This window comes from Hermetia illucens, chromosome 1, assembly GCF_905115235.1.
Source record: "Hermetia illucens chromosome 1, iHerIll2.2.curated.20191125, whole genome shotgun sequence".
NCBI classification, from domain to species: Eukaryota; Metazoa; Arthropoda; class Insecta; order Diptera; family Stratiomyidae; genus Hermetia; species Hermetia illucens.
The window spans coordinates 74811129-74836939 of record NC_051849.1 but is presented as its reverse complement, the minus strand read 5'-3'; the positions used below and the strand labels follow the sequence as shown (position 1 = coordinate 74836939).

The window sequence follows — 25811 nt, the reverse complement described above, 5'->3', positions numbered from 1 at the left end:
TACATAGCCGTTCGCTTATGTTTTCAAAGCCGATAACAGCAGGTTTCATTTTTTGGCTGACTAAGAAACCTACTCCGAGCACATGGTTTACTGGATGACCGCTATAATATACGGTGTAGTGGCTCTTCTCCAGGAAACCGGTCCCTGTCCATCGCATCTCTTGCAACGCTGTTATATCAGCCCTATATTGGGACAAGGTATCGGCTAGCTGCTCGTCAGCTTCATCTCTGCACAGGGAGCGCACGTTCCATGAGAAAATGCGCAAATCGTTATTCCGTGTTCTTTGCCGGGTCCGTCGTTTTAAAATCCGTCCTGTCCGAGGCTCCTGTTGTGGCTTCGTAACAAGTTGTTTTCCGTGTAGGGTTGTCAGCCCTACCCAACCCCCAACCTGGAGGACCAGTTGGTACAATTTGTCCCGTTTTTAGGCGTGGGAGACTCGCCTTCATCCTTCTCCGTCTGCAGCTTTTCGTTAAGAAAGAGCTCCCAGCGGTCGTGGAAGTTTATTTTTGATTTATACCAAATTCGATGTTTTGCCTATTGTTAAAGATAAGTAACTCCGACAAGGATAGTTGACGATTATGTTTTATATATATCTAGGAAGCGTAGTTCCTCCTGGTTGCTTGACGCATTAATAACGGTGAATTCGCTTTCTCTGCATTGTCTTAAATCTAGAAATGCAATTATCTCCGCACTAAGATCAAGTTGACACTTTTCTGTGCAAGTGTTATTTCTGTTTTACTGAGTCCGAGTCTTCATGAACAATTGTCTCTGACGTATTATGGAAATACACTGGCCTGATGTAATTTCAAATAAGCACAACCCTATTACCCGTGGACGATGCGATAAGAAGGCGAAAACGGCACACATAGATCACATATTAAGGAGGGGCTACAAGTCCGTTGCTGGCTACGCCATGCAGTAGAACACACTCTTTCAAGATGGCCGACGAGTGAGAACTGAAGCACGGTATCCTCACAAGCAGCAGGAGAGGATCAGGTATGAAATCTTTCAAGGTGACTCTCTAGTTCCGCTATGATTTTGTTTGGATTTGGATCCGCAATCCAATCTTTTGCATGAAAGCAGATGCGGGGACCAAATTAAACATGGCATACCCTCAAAATGTACATCCATTGAGACATTTAATATACATTGACGGTATAAAATTGTATGCCAAATACGAAAACCAACTTTGCTCCTTGTTGAACATCACTATCCGCTTCAGTGGGGATCTAGGTATGCAAACAACATCTAGAGTACAGATTCGGAGGACGCAAACAACTATCTCGGCATATTGCATGCAACTACATCTGCTAGTGCATTGATTAAATAGAAGTTACTGGATGAATTTAAACGGTGTCTGAATCTTGACCTGAAAGCAGAGCTGTTCGCGAAAAATAAATAAAATAAAATCATGGCAATCCATATCTTCACCATTTTCGTCCTTGTATATACGTTTAGTGTGATCATCATCATCAGCAACGACGCAACAACCGGTATCCGGTCTACGCCTGCCTAATAAGGAACTCCAGGCATCCCGGTTTTGCGCCGAGATCTTCCAATTCGACGTCCCTAAAAGCAGTCTGGCGTCCAGGCTTACGCCGTATCTCCATATCAGGCAGGATCTGCCCCATCTTTTTTTTTCTACCATAGATATTCCTCTTATAGACTTATCGAGCTGGATAATCCTCATCCATGCGCATTAAAAGACCCGCCCAATGCAACTATTCAGCCGGATTTTATCCACAACCTGACGGTCATAGATTTCATCCTTATGTAGGCTACAGACGCAGCAGTGCAACACAGTGAAGTAACACTGATTTAGAATCTGCCAATAGACGCGTAAGGGTAGGTCTTGTAAATAAAAATAAGCACAATAGAGCTACCGAAAAATTGAGGAACCCACGCCATCAGTGAGGAAGGGGAGTACCTGTTTTAATAACATTGTACTATAAACAAGTGCATTCACTTCCAGAGTTTTTCTATCAGGAACAATCCTGTTGCCAATTATTACATCAGGCTATCGTTATGGCAAGTAAAAAATTGTCTTCTTTGAACATGAGAAGCAGGGAATGAGATCCTATGTCGAATGTTAATTCAGTCCAACAGAAGACCGGTAAGCGGAGAGAGAAACCCATTCACAACAGGCATTGACATTGAAACCTCCAACAAATGGTTGACTAACGATGTACTATTCTAGAAGACCGAAACATTTCTACCTACAATTCAGGATGCTCTTAAATCACCACCTCCAGTCGTAGGTTATGCGATTGTGACGAGGAGTTCTTCCAGCACATAACATCTGAGTGCAAGATGTTGAGCAATACCGAGTACACCAGGGGTCATAACTGCATCTGTTATACTTTATAATCGATATAACCATGCCGATGGACCGGATTATTGTTGAAAAGCAGAAAGAAAAAATCCTGAACTACGCCCCCTGGACGACAGATATGGCAACTACAAAAGGTCCAAGTAGTCCCAGTCGTGGTATCCCACAAAAATTACATAAACCGCTGAAGACGCTCGATCTTAGGACCGGACTAGACATAGAGACACGAACGGCACTCATCCGTGCAATATGTGCTATTGTCCGAAGAATACTGTCTAGCCTAGTGGGCTGTACTATTAATTTGCACTGTCTTCCCTTTTAGATCTATATGTCCGTGCAAGGCGGTCAAAGGGTAGTATAGGTCTCAGGGCGGAACGTGGATTGGTACCCACGATGGGGCATAAAACCTGGAAAATGCTTGCTAAACCAACACTAACAGCTCTACAACCAAATCCTATCCCCACCTCCTCGTGGTCATCACTGGCAACTCTTTATTAGCGAAAAGCTGCAGACGGAGAAGGAAGAAGGCGAGTCTCCAGCGCCTGAAAACGGGACAAACTGTACCAACTGGTCCTCCAGGTTGGGGGTTGGGTAGGGCTGACAACCCTACATGGAAAACAACTTGTTACGAAGCCACAACAGGAGCCTCGGACTGGACCGATAACACAACGACGAACCCTGCGACGACAACGAAATAACGGTTTTGGCATTTTCTCGTGGAACGTGTGCTCCCTGTACAGAGATGGAGCTGCCAAGCAGCTAGCCGATACCCTGTCCCAATATAGGGGTGATGTAAAAGCGTTACAGGAGAGGCGTTGGATAGGGACCAGTTTCCTGGAAAAGAACGGTTTTGGCATTTTCTCGTGGAACGTGTGCTCCCTGTACAGAGATGGAGCTGCCAAGCAGCTAGCCGATACCCTGTCCCAATATAGGGGTGATGTAAAAGCGTTACAGGAGAGGCGTTGGATAGGGACCAGTTTCCTGGAAAAGAGCCACTACACCATTTATTATAGTGGCCATCCAGTAAACCATGTCCTCGTAGTAGGTTTCTTAGTCAGCCAAAAAATGAAACCTGCTGTTATCGGATTTGAAAATATAAGCGAATGGTTATGCACTCTGCGCTTGCGACGCAAATTCAGAAATATAAGCCTCATTAACGTTCACGCCCCTACAGACGAGACTGCCGAGTCGGAGAATGATACCTTCTACGAGGCAGTAGAACGAACCCTCGAAACCTGTCCCAGATATGATATCAAAATCATACTTGGGGGTTTCAATTGCCAAGTAGGGACGGAGCCCATATTCAGGCGATACGGCGGCTCCCATAACTTACATCAAAATACAAACGATAACGGACTACGGATTATTCAATTAGCAGTGTCACACGAAATGATAGTTGGAATTACCTGGTTTGCGCGGAAAGATGTCCGCAAACATACATGGGCCTCTCCAAACGGGACGTAGATTGAATGCCGCCACCTCTCAGCCTTCATGAATGTCAAAATGATATAGACTCGGAAAACTATCTCGTTGGCATAATGCTCCGAGATCGAATTACAACAGCACCTACAATCCCCTCTGACAATCAGGTGAGAGTGAATACTGACGCCATTCACGACACAGACCTCCGTAACACCTACAAGGGTGAAATGGATGCCGCAATAACCGCAGCTAACAGATGTCCTGGAGATAAAGCATCAACAAATGATCTTCACAACCATCTGAAGAGCATTATCATTGACACGGCCACTGACATACTTAGCCCCAGTTGCAAGAAAAGTCGGAACAGCTAGTTCGACGATGGCTGTAAGCTAACTACGGAACGGAAGAATGGGGCATACCGAGTAATGTTGCATTCTCAAAGGACGCGGACACGCGCAGAAACCTACCAAGAACCCCTTCGAGTGGAGAAGCGACTTCACGACAGAAGAAGGAAGCCTGGGAGAACCAACAAGTCTGTAAACTAGAAAAGTACAGGGAGCAACCGAACCAGGCATGGAAATTTTATCAACAAGTCAACAGGATGAAGCCTTATACACCGCGATGCTCATCCTGCCGAGACAAAGAGGGAAATCTGATTTCCGACAGAATAGACATATTGGAGCGATGGGTTGAGTACTTTGATGAACTACTGAACAACTAGAACATCGGCGCGTTGTAGCTCCGCCGACTGAAGACGACGGACAAATACTGTCACCACCAAGTATAGAAGAAACAGTCCGTGTAATTCATTGGCTTAAGAATCACAAGCCGCCAGGAGCCGATGGAATTACAGTCGAATCGGTTAAATATGGAGGCGACCAATTACACCAAGTGGTTCATCAACTGATGCTCAAAGTATGGGACAGCGAATCAATGCCTGACGATTGACAAAGAGGCATTATCTGTCTCATACATAAAAAGGGAGCTACCACACAATGCAGCAATTATAGAGGTATCACGTTGCTGAGTACCTATCTATAAGATATTCTCCGCTATCTTGCTAGGCCTGATAGCCCCATACGCCCAGAACATCATTGGCACATACAAAAGAAGCTTCGCTCCCGACAAATCAGTAACAGATCAGATTTTCTGTCTGCGGCAAGCGATGAAAAAACTCTACATGGCCAGAAAGTCATCCGTGATGCTGAGGTAAATACGTGGGCTATGATCCTCTTTAAGTCCACCCAACTACTGGCCTATGCTGACGATATCGACATCATGGGAAGAACCACCCGAGACGTATAAACTGCTTTATTCAGATCGAGCATACGGCGCGAGGTCTTGGGCTGCATATCAATGAAGGTAAAACAAAGTATATGGTGGCAACATCAGCACCGAAAAACAATCAACCAACAACATCAAACCGCACTGGTCAAACGGGAAGAATAAAGATAGGAGACAACAACTTTGAGACCGTTGATAATTTCTCCTAGGGTCGAAAATCACAACCGATAACAGTTACTACGATGAAATCTGCGCACGATCGTTGGCAGCTAGCAGAGCCAAAGCTTTTACTGTACAAGACAATGATATTACCAGTCCTCATGTATTTCTCGGAGACTTGGGTTCTGAGCAAGAAGAATCGCGAACTCTTGGCCGCGTTCGAGAGAAGAACCCTCCGAAGAATTTTTGGCCCCCTACATAAGGATGGACGATTTCGTAGCCTACATAACGACGAATTCTATGAGCGATACCATAACCGTCAGGTTGTGAATAAAATTCGGCTCAATAGGTTACGGTGGATGAGGATGATCCAGCCCGGGAAGTCTATAAGGGCAATATCTATGGTAGAAAAAGAAGACGAAGCAGACCCTGCCTGAGATGGAGCGATGGCATAGGTCAGGACGCAGACAGCTTTTAGGGATGTCGAATTGGTGGACTCCGTCCCAAAACCAGGATGTCTGGAGTTCCTTATTAAGGCAGACCTAGACCGGCTACCGGTTGTTGCGCCGTTGATGATGGTGTCCCTACGGATTAGAGCCGCCGCGTCTCTGCTTGAAATGTTTGCGTAAAAGTACATTTTCGCCTTGCGTTGAAGCACATCGTGAACTTTTTAACCATATAATGATCGAGAGATTCCAAAGCGGTTGAAATATTCGAAACTATGGTTTCTCATGCATCGAGGCATTGCAATCATTGTCAATATTAAATGGTCTTCTATGACTTCTCCTTTTTCTTTAATCTTTGTCCCGTTCAGAAGCAGGGTCTGCTAAGTGGTCTTTTACGAATTTGTGAGTGGTTTCTCATTATGATATTACCATTGCTATTTTTATCGCTGCTGAGTAGTGGTGTTCTTAAACTACACTTCTAACTGAGTTCAGTTTTTCTCCCCTCAGCCTCCCATAACCATTAACTTTTTTCCTTCTGCCATTGAGACCATTTTTGACAAGATTACGCACGATCTAACGCAGACACGTACTTTTACACTTTCTTTTTATCCCTTTCCTCCTAATAATAACGTCAAATTTTTCTTTCAGAAAATTAACATGAAATCCCTCTACCTTGAAACTACAAGGCCGGATGATTACCGTGACCGCCGACCGTACAAAGTTGAAAAGCTGAACACCCTTTGGGCTCTTCTGATTATAATTTGCGCTGCATTACTCTATGGAGTTGCCGTTGTTCGATTCTACTCCCTACCCAAACCTTTGGATGAAAATGATCCCCAGAACAGAGGTGAATTCATTGCAGCTAGAGCTCGACAAGATCTGAAGAAATTAGAGGAGTTGGGGACTCGAGTTGTAGGAAGTGCATCGAACGAGAAACAGGCCGTAGAGCTCCTGATGAAAACTGTCAACGAAATTAAGCAAAATGCGAGCGATTTGTACGAAATAGAAAATCTGGTGCAGACAGTGTCCGGGGGCCTTGTTCTAGGACCATCTGCCAGTTTTTACGATTCCATTCACAATGTGGTAGTCAAGTTTTCACCAAGGAATGCAGTTAGCAACAGTTCACTTCTGATAAATGCCCACTTCGATACGGTTCCTACGAGTCCAGGTGAGGCTATAAAATTGCTTTATAAAAGTCCTTCCCACCCTTAAGAAATTAAACACTAAATTCGTAATTCTAACCTTGTCATGTGCATATGAGCACAATTCACTTAATGAATACAAAGTAGGAACTTGTCGCTGTTTCGAATTTCAATTTATTACGCAATAAATGAACTATGCTCTGTGAACCCCAACAAAAATCATTTCTAACATCAAAATCAAATAAATTGGTAAGGAATAATTCAAGGTGGTGGCGACGATGGCTTAATGGTGGCTGTAATGCTGGAAGTTCTGCGAGTCCTCTCTGCTTCGAAGACACTCCTGCAACACACGATAATTTTCCTTTTTAATGGAGCCGAGGAGAACAGCTTGCAAGGATCTCATGCATTTATTACACAACACGAATGGGCAAAGGATATCAAGTAATCCCAATGCTTATGGTTTCGTAGTATTACATTGAACAGTTGTTATTGCACTTTTCCGCTTTTGTAGAGCATTTATTAACCTGGACGCCTTGGGCAACGGTGGCAAGGAGATTCTTTTCCAAAGTGGACCGCAACATCCGTGGATAGCCAAGGTACGTACAACGTGTAGGCATGCAGGAAGCAGGATAAAATTGCTTTTTTGAATAAATCATTTCGTTCGGCTAATATGAAATGTACTTTCATTATTCACAGTATTACACCCAATATGCAGTACATCCCTACGCCAATTCTATGGGGGAAGAAATATTCCAGTTGAATCTGATCCCATCTGATACGGATTTCAGGATATTTCGAGATTTTGGGCATATTCCAGGTTAAGCGATTCTTCTGTCCCGTGGGGGATTTATTGTGTAATTACCTGAATTGGTTGAATTTTATCTTCTCATTTGTATTACAGGATTGGATTTGGCACATTGCCTGAATGATTACGTTTATCATACAGAATACGATGGGATGGAGAGCATACCAGATGGAACGTTCCAGCACACGGGCGATAATATTCTAGCCATAGCGAAAGCAATTGCTAACTCTCCAGAATTACCAGATACTTCGGTAAAATGTGATTTGAGATTATTTTTTATTTATTCAACATTTTGATGCTGCTTACTTTAACGGAGTACGCCATTTCCTCATTAACGCCGAATATCTTCTCCTTAACAGAAACACGCTTCAGGAAATCTGGTGTTCTATGATGTCCTTGGATGGTTCATCATTTACTATAGTGATAACACGGGGGTCATAATTAACTTATCAATTTGTGCAGTCTCGATAGCAGTAATAATTATTTCGTTGGCGCTTATTAAACATTCAGCGGAAGTTACTTACGTGGAACTAGTTTTCAAATTAATTTGGTCGTTATGCGTACAGAGTGCATCGGGGGCACTGGCAACAGGAGTCGTTGTCGGAATTGCCTTCCTTTTAGATTCTGTTGATTACTCGTTGTCGTGGTTCTCACAACCTTGGCTTTTGTTCGGCCTCTACTACTGTCCATTCGTATTCGTTCTGGGGATGATTCCATCTTTGTATCTAAATTCTAGATTTGTAAGTACCATGCAATTAATTTATTAAGAAGTTAATTGCGAATGAAATTTTCACTTACAGAATATACTCCCATTGCATTTTGCCATCCAACTGCTACTACATTCGCAATGCATAATGTTTATAAGTGTTGCGATAATAATGACCATCTTACAAATTCGATCAGCATACGTAGTCACCATTGCCATCATGTTTTACACGTTAACGGTGATAGTGAATTGGGTTGTGAACATCTATACTAGACGTAAGTACTGAAAACATTTGAGTTGTATAAGGAACAACAACAATAATAAGAAATAGTAAGATAGTCAGTCCTAAACCGAAAAAAATATTAGTTCTTAGCTTTTCAACTTATCTTCATCATCATCATCAACGGCGCAACAACCGGTATCCAGTCTAGGCCTGCCTTAATAAGGAACTGCAGACATCCCTAAAGCTGTCTGGCGTCCTGGCCTACGCCATCGCTCCATCTTAGGCAGGGTCTGCCTCGTCTCCTTTTTCTACCATAGATATTGCCCTTATAGATTTTCCGTGTGGGATCATCCTCATCCATACGGATTAAGTGATCCACCCACCTTAACCTATTGAGCCGGATTTTATCCACAACCGGACGCTCATGGCATCGCTCATAGATTTTGTCGTTATGTAGGCTACGGAATCGTCCATCCTCATGTAGGGGGCCAAAAATTCTTCGGAGGATTCTTCTCTCGAACGCGGCCAAGAGTTCGCAATTCTTCTTGCTAAGAACCCAAGTCTCCGAGGAATCTGGCAAGATCATTGTCTTGCACAGTAAGAGCTTTGACCCTATGGTGAAACGTTTCGAGCGGAACAGTTTTTGTAAGCTGCAATAGGTTTTGTTGGCTGACAACAACCGTGCGCGGATTTCATCGGTTGTATTCTCTTATCCTTATTCTTCCTGTTTGACCAGTGCGGTTTGATGTTGTTGGTTGGTTGGTTTTCGATGCTGACGTTGCCACCATATACTTTGTCTTGCTTTCATTGATGTGCAGCCCAAGATCTCGCGCCGCCTGCTCGATCTGGATGAAGGCAGTTTGTACGTCTAGGGTGCTTCTTCCCATGATGTCGACATCGTCAGCATAGGCCAGTAGTTGGGTAGACTTAAAGAGGATTATACCTCTTGCATTTACCTCAGCATCACGGATCACTTTCCGGTGTCCAGATAACTGAGTGGTTAGAGCACAAGGCTGTCGTACGGACGGTCGCGATTCAAATCTCCCTGACGACAGTGGGATTTGTATTGTGATTTGATGTCGGATACCAGTCGACTCAGCTGTGAATGAGTACCTGAGTCAAATCAAGGTAATAATGTCGGGCGAGCGAAATGCTGACCACATTGCCTCCTACAGTGTTCTGTAGTGTACCTTTACGGTCTTGAAAGAAGTGCTCTAACACACGCCACACGCCAACGATTGTTATTATTATCACGGATCACTTTCTCGAGGGCCAGGTTAAAGAGGACGCATGATAGGGATCCCCTTGTCGTAGACCGTTGTTGATGTGGAATGGTGTTGAAAGTGATCCTACTGCTTTTATCTGGCCTCGCACATTGGTCAGGGTCAGCCTAGTCAGTCTTATCAATTTCGTCGGGACACCGAATTCCCCTATGGCCGTGTACAGTGTTACCCTGGCTATGCTATCATAGGCGGCTTTAAAGCCGATGAATAGATGGTGTAACTGTTGTCCATATTCCAACAGTTTTTCCATCGCTTGCCGCAACGAGAAAATCTGATCTGTTGCTGATTTGCCTGGAGTGAAACCTCTTTGGTATGGGCCAATGATATTCTGGGAGTATGGGGCTATCCGGCCTAGCAAGATAGAGGAGAATATCATATAGATGGTACTCAGCAACGTGCTACCTCTACAATTGCTGCACTGCGTGATGTCTCCCTTTTTACATATGAGACAGATAATACCTCGTTGCCAATTGTCAGGCATTGATTTGCTGTCCCATACCTTGAGCACAAGTTCCTATCAGCATGAAATCCTTTTATCAAAATGTCTGAGGTTTGAAAGCCAAGCTGTTAGCCTTTAACTTATCTGCGTTTGCTTCCTAACATCATTTGATGTAATAACACATTGTTCCCGAACTGAGTTCACTTTTGCTTCCTCTACCTCTCCTACAATTGTGTTACATAATCCCTTTCTTCACCTAACGCCTAACCTTAAATTTTCTACTAGGGCGTGATTGGAAGGAGCTGGAAAGAGTCCGAGATTCTTACGGCGGCCCGGAATAGAACTTCCAATGAAAGACATTGACATTTTCAACCTAGATCCGCATAATTTTCACCGGCCGATTGGATAGGCAGCTGATCAGCTGGACACGGAGAGATCGTATTTTGTTCTTGGAGTAAGGGAAGACGAGAGAAACAGCCGAGCGCTACGACTCGATTAGAATTGCTCTGCTTTGCGTCGTTTTTTAGCTGGTGTATTTATTTTTTACGTTTTAGATCCCAATTTTTCCATGAACAATTGAGGTGTGTATTATCCAATGCATGCTGGAAAACTCAATTTTAAATTTCTTTTGCGCATACGAGTTCTTGATATTATCGCATGTTTGGTTACTTAATTAAAAAAACTGTATATTCGACGATGAACGGTATACCCCAGTGACTAGCGTTTTTAAAATCCGTGTGAGGGGATCGGGTTTTTTGTTTGCGCTGAAAAGAAGATTTATGATTTAGGGCACAATAATTTGTGAAGCATGTGGGTTGTCTGTGGTCCCAATTTCCTAACGTGACAAATTTCAACCTTTTCACCTCAGTATCCAACCAAATAATGTAAGAAAATAAGTTTTGGAAGATGCGTAACTGAATTTTTCACGTTTTGAAATAATTCGCGGAAAATTGGAAAACATTGCAGGGTATTCGTTTGAAAAGTGATATTTGCACTGAAATAGCGACTACATTTTTAAGGCTATATTACGATATTTTGATCATTTTATGATTTTGGTTGTTCCTTGCAAGCTGTCAAGGGCGTTGAGACTGTTTTTTATCGAAAAATTCTTAGCGATCACTGTCCCAATAGAAAAAGAAAGGTAGTCCTGCAGAATGTTCAAATTACCGTCCGATCCGGTTACTTCTCCATACCATGAAGATTTTTGAACGCATTCTTGACAACCGTATTCGCGAAATGTGTTGAAATAACCGTGAATCAAGCCGGATTTGTTAAAAACTGCGGAACTGCTGACGCAATACACGCTGCGCGGTTACTAATGAAGAAACACCGTGAGAAACATCGCCCTATTTATTGTCAGAAGAACTAGTGCGCTGGGTTCAATTGCTCTACCATGATCTGAAAAGCAGAGTTCGAACGGACGTATCAACGAACGTCTCAAATCTAAATTTTACAGGAATTGTGTCCATCCTGTCGCCCTCTATGGTTGTAAGTGTTGGGCGGCTATAAAAGACAATGAACGACGTCTTACGGTAATGGAGACGAAGATGTTGCGTTAGACTAGTGGCGTCACACGTTTTTATCACTTCCGAAATGAGCATATCCGCGATAGATATGGGAAAAATTGCGAGAGAGGCTTCGATGGTATGGTCCTACGATTCGCGCTAACGAGAATTCACTTGCCAAGATTGGTTTAAACATCGGAGTCGATGGTAAACCACCAAAAGACAGGCCGAAACAATGGTGGCTTCGATTTAAAAGCCTCGACATTGCATCCAGATCAGGCATTTAATAGAGCCAAATGGCGAAACCGATCACGACGAGCCGACCTTAATAAAATTGGTTTACTGTCTGTCTGTCTATCCGTTATACGCATTTTTACGGAGGCGGCTGTAGCGATTAACACCAAATTTGGTAAAAGGTGGGAACTATGAACGCTCACGCATACAGTGAGTTAAATTCTTTTACATCGAATTTAAGGGGGGTCCCCATACATTCAAAGGGGGAGTGTAAATTTTTTCTTTATCAAATATAGTCATGTGGGGTATCAAATTGAAGGTCTCGGTTAGTACGAACCCGGTCTTAGTTTTCACATTTGTTAGGAAGATGAGGAGTGCGAGGGGTTGAAATTGATCATTTCTTTAACGGACCCATTCTCAGAAATTGTTTAACCGAAAAATCTGAAAATGTTAAGGGGTGCCACTGTATGGTGTCTAGACCTCAAAATACCCTCCATACCGATACCTGTTCAAATAAAGTTAATAATAGTACATTACTATAATTTTTAGTAATTGGCAGATCCTCCTTGAATCACAGTCATATTTCTGCAAAGGCCTAGGCATGATTTGGTGAAAATAGCACTATTACTAATAAAGTTATAAGAGGTCAAAGCTGTCTCTTCTGTGCAAATACAAGACTTTGAATGCCAATATCACTTGAAAGTGGATATTCTCACATAATATATGCATATATTACGTGCTACATACTAATGAGACAAATGCACACTCAAATCTCTTTATAAAAGAAATACACAAAACCTTTCATACCTGAAGCGTCTAGCTTCCGGTTTCCCGACTTTTTTTTCATTCCAGATTTAGCTCGTGTGTTGTTATTTCGATAGGTTCCTGCAAACTCCCATGTCTGATAATATTTCATTATCTGATACGGACCCACGCATCGGAGAGAACACGTGAATTTTGATACAGCGACACGTGAGGAATCGAAGGATGCAAAGGATCTCAACCCCCCTCCCCCCCCCCCCCCCACATTCCCGAGACTGGCTAAGACAGAGGCTTGCAAACACGTGTCGACGGAGCACTTCAATGGATCTTTAACATTTGTGGGCTGATCAACACGGTCAATTTCGCTATCTTCTTAGGTTTTTGGAATAGCTCTAGTCATTACAGATTTTCTTCCTACAACCCTGTGCCTATGCCTCATACGCCTGCTCTGTGCCAACTCGTCCAACTCGTCGGCCTTCTTCGAAGAGAGGGTTCCAATACCTGGCCTAGATAGCAATGGAATTATCGACCATCCGTAATGTGTGACCTAACTATTGTATTTCTGATATCAGGCCAGCGTAGTCGGATGATACAAAGGCTTCAAGCTTTTGAGGGACAGTAGCAGTCCCTTTTCATGTTTTCTTCTTTTCTTTGGCCTTAGTCCCGTTCACAAACGGGATCGGTTCGCCGTGATCGGTTGCGCAGCTTTGGTTCTATCAAAGGCCCGATCTGGATGCAGTCGCGAGGCTTTCAAATCCCCGTCTAGCGTATCAAGTCATTATGTTTCGGAAGGCCTTTTGGTCGCTTATCATCGACTTTGAGGTTCAGGATTCTCGTTAACGCCAATTACATGACCTCTCTCGCAATATTTCCACGATCGGCGCAACCCCATATCGATCACGGATATCCTCATATCAGATGTAATCAAGGCATTTTACGCCACTAGTCCGAAACAACATCTTCGTCTCCATTACCGCGCGAGGCGTCCATACTCAGCCAACACTCAGAACCATAAAGGACGGCAGAGTGAACGACATTGCGGTAAATTTTAGATTTGAGACGTTCGTGGATACGTCGATCATAAAGAACGCCATTTCATCCAGATTGCGCTAATGCGAGAAGTAATTTCATAATGCAGTTCTCTTTTTTAAGTTCTGAGCAAGTCACTGTCACTGACAGTGATAGTGCCTGTTTCATGGGGATCGGTCGACAAAAATTCAGTTTCATTCATATTGAATCTGACACCGTGTTGCATTAAGTGACCATTCCATTTTTGGGCAGATTGCTCCGGATCCTTTTTGTTATGAGGCTCTAGTAAAACATCATCTGTATAAAGCAGTATATAGGGCGCTAGATGTTGGATGTCCCGTGTAACAGTGTCCATCATAAGAACAAACGACAGTGGTGATATGGAGCTTGTTTGATAAACAGAGACAGAGACACGAAGTGGTTTTGATACACCCGCCAACACCTCGAACTTAATTTTTCGGATCTTGGTAAACCAATTGAACCCAGCGGACGAGTTCTTCTGGCACTAGATGTTGTCGTTGAACACACCAGATGAGTTCGGGGGGTCCAAGGTAAAACGCTTTCTCCACCTGTCACCTTGTTTCTCCATGAATAACCGGGTTGCGTGTATTGCGTCAGTAGTTACGCAGTTCTTGATAAACCTAGCTTCAATTCCGTTATTTTAACGATTTCACGAATACGGTTGTGAAGAATGCATTAAAAAATCATCATGGTATAGGACTACGAACGGGTCGAACGATAATTTGAACATTCTGCTGGATTACCTTTCCTTTTCTATACTGGAATTGTGGTGCTTTCTTGCCAGTCAGATTCTCTCTCAAAACTCACTAAGCCACAGCGTTTTCCAGAGCTCAGATGCGATGTCTTCAGAGATATGCTCAGATGCGTTTTCCAAAGCCCAAACCCGATGTCGTCAGATCTTCCCCAATTTCATTTATTGCTTATTCGACTTCAGTCGAGCTGACAAGCAGAATCGCTCTAAATGTCAACAATGATTGTGGAAATGCAGGATGAACAAATTCTTCCGTTGAAATCTGCTCGAAAGATTCTCGCCATCTATCCGTCGCGGCACGACGGTCGGTAAGCAAGGTACCGTTCTTGTCACAAACGCAACAGAAGTGTTCGTTATCGCGTGTGCGTTTGTGTCGACTTTTAACAATTCGATGCAAATCTCTCTGGCCCATCCCGAGTGTCCACTTTACCGTTAAGATTTTTGTAATGGACCGCTCGGGTGACAGAGATCGTTTTCTTTATTTCCCAGTTGGAATTCTTGCAAATTCACCAATTGGCCAGCGTTTTATCGTCAATAAACTTTCTTAGAGACGGTCCTTTCTTCATTTGAACAACGTCATTCCAAAGCCAAATATCTCAGTTAACGAATCGCTTAACTGGCTTGGTGACCCCGAAGGTTGCATAGGCTGCTTTGTGGAACCTGTCTTTGACTTGGTTCCATGATTCTTCCGCATTCGTCATTTGGCAATGGCGTGAGTGAGATCATTTCTCCTTTCTTCACACGAAATTGGCACGATTTAATGCGCAGCGGGCCACTGCCTTCCTCAGGCGGTTTTATTGAACTCTCATATGGAACGGCTTTGCAATTAGTGACGGGGGAAAAGGTTGGCGTTTTATGAGAATTGCATTTTAGTGTATGAAGGAGAGATGGGACAATCATTTGGTGGACAATGTATTCACAATTATGTACTGAGTGTGCGGGCTACCAAAATAGAAAAATGTATAACCATTTTTACCGCGTTTGCGTTCTATGCCGCAACTTTTGGCACCAGACCATCGAATTTCCTCCAGAGCGCAAATATCAACGTGCCTTTTCCCAAAGGCTTTCATGGTTCCTCAAGCTTTCCAATGGGGGTGTCAGTATTAGCGTTCATGCACTGATGCCGGCCATATATCAAGAATCCTTGCCCATTTCTCGACAAGACCGGAGCCCGTTCTACTACTTCAACTGAGGTCAACGGCCTAGCATTTCTCCAAGGCTTAGGACTCAACAAGATCATTTTTTAACGGCATTGTATGCAATCTCTTTGTCGCCCTGTTGTGGGCCACATCACCAAGAGAGAGTATTCGCGGTGGAATAATTTCAACTATACTTTATTTATCTCTTTTCCTAATCTCAGCATTTTATTTTTGTTTTACTGAGGATAGTACAAAGTACGTTGTCGCAAACCTTCCTGTTTTACCTGGGCTTGGCACCAGCTTGCTATGTATATGTATACACTAGACAATATTCTGTCGCGTCGTTTGCAGTGGACGTTAGTCAACCAGTCGTATCGTTCCCAATGGGCGTTAGCAAAACTGTCGTTCCCAGTGGGTGTGCTCCTTTACGGATCCAAATATGGGCGTGGTGGATCTTGTTTACACACAATTGAGACTTTGGACACTTTCCCGGATCTTCTTCGCTTATATTCACGAATGTTCTCAACTATTTCAAATTTCCTAACTTTTGCTAAATTTGTTTACAATTTGAAACAAAGATAGACTGTACAACACTTTACAAGCATTTACGAAGATATGTAAATTCACTAATTATTCATCATTGTATCCATAGCATATTTGTGGTTGTTACCCCACCTAATAGGACAAATCCTTCCATTTGCGTTTTATGGGTATTTGTCCATGATCTCGAACAGCACATTCATACCATTGTCGGGAAGGTTTGGAGCTGACTTCAATGCTGAAGTCCTGATTGCTTTCTCTCAAACTGGATTTGCGATGCTAATGGCGGGATTCCTTGTACGTAACTTAGCTATTTATAATATATATATGTATATATTTGTATTTGTAATTTTTTTTTTAATTTTCCAGGTGCCCATTTTTAATTTATTCAAGAGGACGAAAATAATCCTTTCATTCTTCATGCTTATATTTATTATTTTCTTTATAATTGCCTTTACTAGTTTGGCTTTTCCGTACACCACAGCAACTGCTCCACAAAGGCATTCAGTTTACGTAAGTTGTTTAACCATAATTTATATATTAATCTCCTTTTCCGTCGATCTGCACATTACATATTGACTTAGGCACCGATTAAAATATTTGTCAATAATGTCTTTTTCGTCAGCATACAAAACGAACCTTCCATGCTGTAGATGGTTCTGTGAGAAGGGAGGATGCAGGTTACTATATTCTAACGTGGGATAGACGCTCTCCTGGCATAATTAAAGGTGATTGATCAGAAACTCTACAAAAAGGTGGAGTTTAACCAAATGATGGTAATATATTCACTATGTTCTACTTTTAATGTAGATACGCTAGCAAAGCATGTTACTTTACAAAACGCAGACAAAGACTGTAGTTCGGAATTAATGTGCGGCCTCCCCCACTATTTTTCTGGAATGAGAAGTTTTGTGTAAGCATTCTACCTATAAAGCACGAAAATTTGAGAACATTTTTAATGATTTTATCATGACCCACTTTAGGAGTTCCGGTTTTTGGGTAGATGCAAAAAGCCCAGATTTAGAAGGCAACCCAACCCTTACCCTTCTCAGCAAAGAAGAGATCATTGGCCTCCAAAGATTCACATTTAAAATGACAGGAACACGGCAAACTCAAATTTTTATTGAGCCTATCTCTGGCGTGCAACTGATCAACTGGTCACTGCCCAGCAAGCTGCCAAGCGAAAGTAATAAACAGGACGATGCGTACTTCCTTATGATGCGCTTTGGAGGAGATTCAGTATCAAAGGAATTTTGGCTGGATTTTAAGGTATGTGTTCTTCCAATACTTCAATGGATGAAACTATGAAAGTTTATTCCAAAGGTTCCAGAGAAGAATAATGGTTCAACATTCAACATTGCGTTGGTCGGGCATTATCAAGATCGCGATGACAAATTAACCACAGAATTTAAGCAATTTCTGAAGTTATTTCCCCCTTATGCTGCCCTTGTAGCGACACAAAGTTCATACGAGCGTTGGAGATTTTAACAATTATTTCTTTCATATACTCATTCACTGTCTCATTAAAAGGATTTTTGAGAACTGTATCTATATAGATGAAGTTTAAAACAAATAATATATTCCGTAATTTATTATTAGCTTTAGTGTCGATTTGGTAATAAACAAAAAATAAATACAAATATTATATTAATACATTGAATTTCATTCTGACAAGTTTCTTTTCTCAGATGTGCCATTAAATTCTCTCCATTTCAAATTTTACCAGCTATCCTGTATATACGACACTAACTATATATCATACTTATTACAAAACAAGTTGTAGGAATTTATGGTGAAAGAACGGTAATTAGAAAATCAACACTATATGTATATAGAAGCACAGCCTATGAAATCTCACATACTTCCAGTTCGCCAATCAAATGGGTCATTTTCAAAACCGAGTTCCGGAATTAATAGCAAAACACCTTGACATAAGGAAACGACTCCCTGTAGCAATACCTATCCGAGCAATAACCTGAACAACATCTTTCGCTTCTATCAGCACCTCAGCAAGATAATCTTTAGATTTCTAGGCAGCGGCTCCTTACACCAATCCAGTAAAATCCCGCGAAACTCACTCCTGTCCACAACCCTTTCGCCACGGTACACACTATGTTGAACTCCTCAAGAATTCGCACGGTATCGGATCTCGAACGCGGCACGCCCGCCATCAATCGCAGCAATCAATAGAGCCTTCATCGACCCGCTTCTAGTATTCTGCAGTCAACCAGGTATTGTGACGCCCCTTCACTGAAAAAAAGCAGTTTTAATGGTAGCCTAACGCTCATCGATATTCCAGGGGAGTTACTCTGGGTATCTATCTGCCATCTGATCAGCAAAATGGCTCTCCCGCAGTCGTGCGATAGCTGGATTATATACTTGGGAGCCGCAGCTCTCGAAACCTACGGTGCTTTATGTTGATAGTTTTCCAGGCCCATTTTAGCCTTTCTCTTGTTACGCACATCCAGAGCGCACCTTGGCATTCTGATCGCCCATTATGATTACAATGTAACTTTTCCAGAGTATCTCCTAAACCGCGTGTAATTGCTCGTATAAAGTATTTTTCTCCGCGATATCCAAAGTCTTCATTGAGGCTAAGCACTGTAAAATGTGATGCTCCTTAACAAGGACCGGAATCTTGCAGTCAGAAATCTGTCGGAAACCGGTTTTCAAGTCAAGAGAGTGCACCTTGCGGCAGTCAAGAGTGACAGTGCTACACCGATTTGGCATCTCCTATGACCTGTCTTTCAACGGTACAGAAGTGAAATGTCATAAGTATTGCAATAGGGAGAAGAGTACTCTCAAGATTCGCACCTTCTCTGGTCACTTAGGCCCAGAATCATCATCATCCGCGGCGCAATAACCCTACCTTAATAAGGAAATCCAGACATCCCGGTTTTGCACCAATTCGATATCCCTAAAAGCTACCGTCCTGACCTACCCCATCGTTCAATCTCAGGCAGGGTCTACCTCGTCTTCTTTTTCTACAATAGATCTTGCCCAAAATGCCTAGCTTACATCGTTTGAAGTCTAACTTGAATTAGAAAAAGCGAACACTCTGGTAACTTTTGATACTGATGATATCAGGAACGTGCGCATATTCCAGAAAATTTGCGATAGTAAAAAGTCATAGCCTTGAGATCAGTCCTTATCCAAGACGTTATTTCAGTTTCAGTAACATAGTAGGATATTCTTGAAACCCAAAACAAAGGCTTGGAAGGAAAGGCAGATACTCGGCCATTGGGCTAACATATTCAAAAACGACATGGTATGAAGTACAGATCATCTACAAACCCTTCAGAACACCACGACATCCCCTGGCCAGATATGCAGTGAAATTCCTTGAGAGGTGTCCGTCAACACCTTAGTGACTAAGACCAGATTGGTCAGGAAAACCTCCTTCAATCGAACCAATTTCCTCAAATTCTTCTTTTCTATAAAAGCGATAAACGTCTTTTACGCAGAGAAGGTAGAGTAGCCCTTTACACAGTTCACCACTTCCACGCTCAGTATCTTCCCCCAAACAGAATGGCTTACGCTGTTTATAATCGCTAATAGGTATTATTAAATGAATTTTTAGCGTTTGTTTCGGACTAAGACAAAATATTGCGGAGATTTTGTTATTGGGCGCAGATCAGCGCGACAGAGGACGGCTTCTTCTTCAGCCTTTATCCCGTTCACAAACTGGATCAGAACGCGTGATCGGTTGCGCTGCTTCGTTCTATTAAGGCTTCTGGATCCAGTCGCCAGACTTTCAGATCACCATCCAGCGTATCAAGCATAATTGTTTCGGCCGTCCTTTTGCCGCTTACTATTGACTTCGATGTTCAGACCAATCTTGGGGAAAGAATTCCAGTTAACGCGAACTAAATGACGCAGTTTTTCATGATCAGCGTATTATGCCACTGATCCAACGTAACATCTCCGTCTCCATTACCGCAAGACGCCGTTCATTGTCTTTTCTAGTCGGCCAACACTCAGAACCATAGAAGGCGACAGGGTGGATGACTCTGCGGTAAATTTAAGGTTTGAGACGTTCGTTGATACGTCGATCACAAAGAACGTCAGTTATGACGTCCAGGCTGCGCTAATGCGTGAGGCAATTTCGTAACGTAGTTCGCCCTTGGCTGATAGCATTAATCCGAGATACTTAAATCACACAGTTGTGGGCGGCTACTGACAGTGATAGTGAGTCTTTCAATCCTAACATACTTCCTTGAAAATCAACAATATCTAGGTTTCTTACTTTCATTATACCTTTTTTTATAGTTTTTGGTATTATTATTTATTGATAGACCAGTAGCTTACTCCAAACTACAATTTTATTTTATTATGTATATGTATATTTCGGGAGCAACTTACTCCCTTCATCAGTACAAAGTACTAATATGTAGATATATACATAATAAAATAAAATTGTAGTTTGGAGTAAGCTACTGGTCCATCAATTTTAGACTTAACTACAAACAGAAGGCAATATCTAACATTTTATTTAATTATTATTTTTCCCAATATTTTATTTTTTCCTTGAAATTTTTAGATCACAATGGAACGGAATTGAACTAATTTTCTTTCACTTTCACACCTAATTTTTTTCCCTTCCTTCCCCTTTTCCTCAACCGATTTTCAGTATTTCCGGGCAGACCTTCATGGTCAATTTCGCCAACTTTTTAGATTTTTGGGCTGTCTCTCCCCACTAAATCAACTCCGGCCAACCATGATGGTATTTTGTTCACCGCTAATCCACTTAAGTCATTACAAGAGTTACCTTAATTTCAAAGGACTTTTGGCGTCATTCATTACCAACAACCCTCAAGTCCCGATAAAAACATTAGTCGGCCTGTGCAGCTCAGAATTAGTTCCTCTACATTTGCTCGGAACCAAAACCCAAAAGTATCCTAAATGCGAGGGACATAAATATCCAACCCAACAAAGAAATACGGCGGATCATACTTTGGCGTAATGTAGTCCATAGTAAACTAAACTAAACTAAATGTCAACCTATGGAGTTACTTTTAACTGCGCGTCCCTGATCTCAAACGCTCAACGTGCCGCTGCCCAACTGTTGATTGACACTCTGGAGGCAGATATCTACTGCGTTTCGGAAACCCACCTCAAGAGCGAAAACAATGTTCAATTGACTGGATATAACATTTTCCAGAATGACAACAACTCTGGCGCTGCCCTTTTAGTCAGGAAAGACTTTTTTCTTGAGGAAGCCGTCATCGAGTACCTGCTCGCCTCTTCCGCTGCGGCGGCAATAGTGAAAACGCCAAATAATATTATAATAGTCAGGTTTTGGTCGTCTTCGTCCTACACTGAACAACTGAGTCAAGACCTAAAAGTCAATCTTAAATCTTAAATTAAAGGTATTTCACTTTTCTTTCGGTGGCGACTTCAACTCGGGGCACACTTTCTGAGGCGATATGACAGTCAACAAAAATGGGAAAACCCTACTGAAATGGATCCACGACCCCTTCACACCAACCAACCTTGAGATGGTTTTCACCGACAAGACCTTTTAGTCAATCCTTCCTTGACCACTTCCTGCTGTCTAAGGAAACAAAACAAAGCTCTCAGGTGATCTCCTATAAAACCCTGCCAGATATGTGCGACCACTATGTAGTGGAATTGAGTGTCCTCTAACTCCGCACTACAAAAGCGAGTTATGACAACTGTCAGACCTTCCACCTAGCCACACTGGGGTAAATACAAGTTAGATTTAGCATCAACGCTGAACCTGAAGAAATTCCCAACCAACCGTAACTTGTCGGATAGAGAAATTGACGAAGCAATTATTTTAGCGACAGAGGCCATTACCAGGGCTATACCCAGAAAAACGAAACTTATTAAAGTCAATGAATTTCAATACAACTTTCTTCCGCACGACATAATGCCACATCTGAAGGTCAGACAGATTTGGCGCAGAAATCTCAAGCGAATGTTCCATAAGTATGGAAAGAAATTAAGGCGGAATATAAAGCATTGCTCTACCGAATCAACTGCACCCAGTACGTTAATCCGAAAAAATGTGGTAAATTTCCGTAGCAAAGAGCTCACACGCCAATTAGCAGATATTAAGCCCAAGCCAAATATGTTCCAAGCCGTATATAGGCTAGCCGGGAAACACAAATTTCGCACCTTCGTTCTGATTAAGAGCAGGAAACCTATCTGCAGTCACACTGGAAAAGCAACAGTCCTTGCGAAGTCGTTTAAGCGGTAACTCAATGGCTCCTCCATGGAAAGACCCAACCCTCACTGGGACTGTTCAATCAACAAATCCGTCAACCAAACCCACGGATTGGCGAATTTTTCTGAGTAAAATTCCAAACTTCGTCTTGAGAAACCTCTCCGTGGTCTCAATCAAGTTCCTACTTTCAGTTTACAACAACTGCATAATTAACGGTTATTTCCCATCCACCTGGAAAGTAGCCAAAATTGTTGCCATTACGAAAACGGATGTCTCTAGCAAACCAGAGAATTATACGCCCATTTCCTTAAAAAAGGCCTTGAACTCCATGTAGGTAAACTGACTCAAATATAAATTAATTGAAAACCAACCAGGAAAAATCTTGCTACCCTGGTTCAGGATTCATTCACAAGGATGCTAGACACTTAAAGCTCAAAGCCGAGAATAGCACAGTGAACAGGTCAGAATCGATCAAGTACTTAGGAATCCAACTCAATGAATTCCTAAAGTTCAATCCTCACCTTAAGCTCGCTATTAGCAGAGCACGCGGTGTATTGAGTAGAATGTACTTTTTTCTTCGTACCTACCACCAAAACCAAACTGACTCTATATAAAACCCTTATACGACCAATTATATGTTACGGAGCCCCAACTTGAATCACATGCTCATCGGAAGCCATGGAAAGCTGTATGGCCATCGAACGCTGTAGATTAAGACATCTTCCAATTGGAAGACTAAAACGTGCAACCGGAACGCTGAAGTATATAGGCGAGCAAATGTGAGACCACTTAGAGAATTAGTTGCCAATTTCATGGAAAACTTTTTCGAAAGAACGGAAAACCATCCAAATCCTAATATTAGAAGACTGCATCAGCTGGGTAAAATAACCACATTGATTTCCATCCTTAAATCCCAAAATCTTTATCTCTTTGACACTCCTTGCCTGATACATAGAGGATACGCACAGTAGCTCCTGTACTAATTGTAGAAAATAGTTTTTAAGTAACCACATAAGGTTAAATTAGATTAGTTAGGGTAAATAAGTAGTTTTAAACCTCCTCGCGCCATAGTGCGGGCGCAGTTTTTAAGATTTTGTTTGTAAAACCAAACCTTATTAAAATCTGTGCAATGTCTGTCTGTCTGTCACACGGACTTTTTCAAACAAACGAATATAGCAATTGACACGAAATTTGGTGAGAAGGTGGGAGCTGTGAACGCCCAGGCACACAGTGAGATACATCTTTCTACGTAGAATCATACATACAAAAGGGGGGTGTAAAATTTTTGTTTACCAAATATAGTCATGTTGGGTGTCAAATGAAAGATCTGTACTTTCCGTCTTAGTTTCATCATTTATTGGAAAGGCGGAGAGTGCGAGGTGTCGAAAGTGATGATTTCTTTAACGGACCCATTTTTAAAAACTACCTAGCGGAAAAATTTATTATCATATCATTAAGTTGCCTCAAAATACTCTCCAGGCTTCAAAATACTCTCCATATCTGCCACCTACTCAAATTATGTTATTAATGTATATTACTATGTTTTTGGGAAATTTGTTAGAAACCCCCGCTTAAGTTTATCCTAGAGTTACAAAAATTTGCACCAATATATATTATAGTATGAAGCATTCTATTCCCAAGTTTAGTTAAAATCATACTATTAATGGCAAAGTTGCAGCAGCTCAAAATTTACTGCAACCCAAAGTACTACATAAATATCAATACCACACTAAAGTGAATATTCTGGCATGCTAAATACATCAACATTACGGACTCGAATATACTCAAACAAGAAACAAACAAATCTTTCATACTTGAAGCGCCGAGCTTCCGACTTCCGGACGTGTTTTTAGCTAATCATAAATATAAGTTGGATCATGTACAGATGTAAGTCACTATGAGTGAATAAAAACCTAAAACCTAAACGTGAACACGAGAGGAGGGTAAATTCCGATCCAGCCCAGCCAAATATTATCATATATGGGGATGTATGGGAGTCCTGCGGGGAGATAGTAGGTAAGAGTCCCACATGACCATCTGGCAGCCGGCGGTAGCTTTTGAAGCTTTCCACCATCCATCGGCAAAAAAGGATAAACAGACACACAGTAACCCGATTTTATTAAGGATTTGTTTTATACAAAACATTCCAAAAAGAATAACGAACATAATTTTTAAAGAAAAGTGAAAGAACATTATAATATACAAATTATATTATTTTTTTATTTTATAAAGAAAGAAGCACAATTTGAGAGTCTCATCTCTCAAGCACCTGTTACTAATGGTCAAAGTTAAGTAAGTTAAATATCAAAAACTGTTGTTTCATATGAGCAAATGAAGAGAGAGAAAAGAACGTTCAATTCGCCTAACAATGAATCACATCACCATAAAGGTTGTAATATACAAAACAACCAATTGAATAGAAAATCCAGCCCCGCCAAAACCGAAATTCATCACATTCAATGATAAACGGAATATTGAAAACAATGGCATTCAATATTCCATTTCATTACTACGTAATATGAATCTATGAAGTCATGTAAACAGCTTTTATTAGATCATTTGATAAACGTATCAATATACAATAGTAGAAATTCGATGCTAATCAAATTATAATCAATTCCAATACTTTAATAAAACGATTGGCAATAGCCCACACGGTTGACTCTTTATCATTTCCTTATCATTAGAGGCTAAAAGAAATTCATCAAAATTAACTTTCGGAAATAAAAATTAGTTGCGGGTCGACCTTTTCGCGCAGCAAATAGGTTTTAGGTAGTACTATATGTAATTCAGACACAACAAGTGCTAGTACCAAGGTTATCGCTGTTGCAGATTTGTGTATCTCTTCCAGTATATAAGCATTTATTGCTATATCTCCTCTGCAACCAATTGGAACCACTCAGTGTAAGTAAAATCTTTGATTCTTTGAAGATGAAATCGTTCTGCATAATACTTTTGAAATAGTTTCCAAATGATTATCTAGGGACGCGTTATATAACCAAATCTCTAGTCAGAATTTTCTTCGTATTAATCAGTAAAATGAAAACCAATGATAAATTTGATCAAGATATATACACCTCTAAAAGAATAATAGTAATAAACAATGCAAATTTAGGCGAAGGTTCTGTATTATCAGTTCGTAGTGAAAGCTTTTACATTCCAAAGAAGGAGCGTTTTCCATCTGATGCCACTCACGGCCACGCTGCTCCCACGGCAGAGGTGAGGCAGCGTCTGAAGAGTTGCCTCTGCCCTGGACGAAACCGTTTGTCCTATAATTTTTGTAATGCTTGGGTGCCATGCCCCAAACGAGGGATTCGCGGACCAAAGAGACGTGGGAGTAAGTTGCTCTCCATTTGGTCCGGTCCAACAACGAGTAGTTGTGGACTTAGGATCCCTCACTTA

General features: G+C 41.7%; 2 protein-coding genes across 2 annotated transcripts in view; both read left to right on the top strand.

The window, feature by feature from the left end:
* Positions 1 to 17872, top strand: part of LOC119661604 (endoplasmic reticulum metallopeptidase 1-like) — a 41834-nt gene extending 23962 nt beyond the window's left edge. The window contains exons 2-14 of the mRNA XM_038071006.1: positions 6289 to 6808; positions 7037 to 7223; positions 7294 to 7378; positions 7479 to 7599; positions 7684 to 7838; positions 7947 to 8327; positions 8388 to 8568; positions 16332 to 16516; positions 16589 to 16732; positions 16845 to 16947; positions 17030 to 17132; positions 17203 to 17488; positions 17543 to 17872. Of these exons, the coding sequence (XP_037926934.1) occupies positions 6289 to 6808; positions 7037 to 7223; positions 7294 to 7378; positions 7479 to 7599; positions 7684 to 7838; positions 7947 to 8327; positions 8388 to 8568; positions 16332 to 16516; positions 16589 to 16732; positions 16845 to 16947; positions 17030 to 17132; positions 17203 to 17488; positions 17543 to 17707 (2616 nt within the window). The 3' untranslated portion in view covers positions 17708 to 17872. The remainder of the gene's footprint in view (positions 1 to 6288; positions 6809 to 7036; positions 7224 to 7293; positions 7379 to 7478; positions 7600 to 7683; positions 7839 to 7946; positions 8328 to 8387; positions 8569 to 16331; positions 16517 to 16588; positions 16733 to 16844; positions 16948 to 17029; positions 17133 to 17202; positions 17489 to 17542) is intronic.
* Positions 17873 to 25157: 7285 nt separating this feature from the next.
* LOC119646909 (endoplasmic reticulum metallopeptidase 1-like) overlaps positions 25158 to 25811 on the top strand; it is a 37843-nt gene continuing 37189 nt past the window's right edge. Inside the window, exon 1 of the mRNA XM_038047580.1 lies at positions 25158 to 25313. The gene's annotated coding sequence lies outside the window, so the exon portion shown is untranslated. The remainder of the gene's footprint in view (positions 25314 to 25811) is intronic.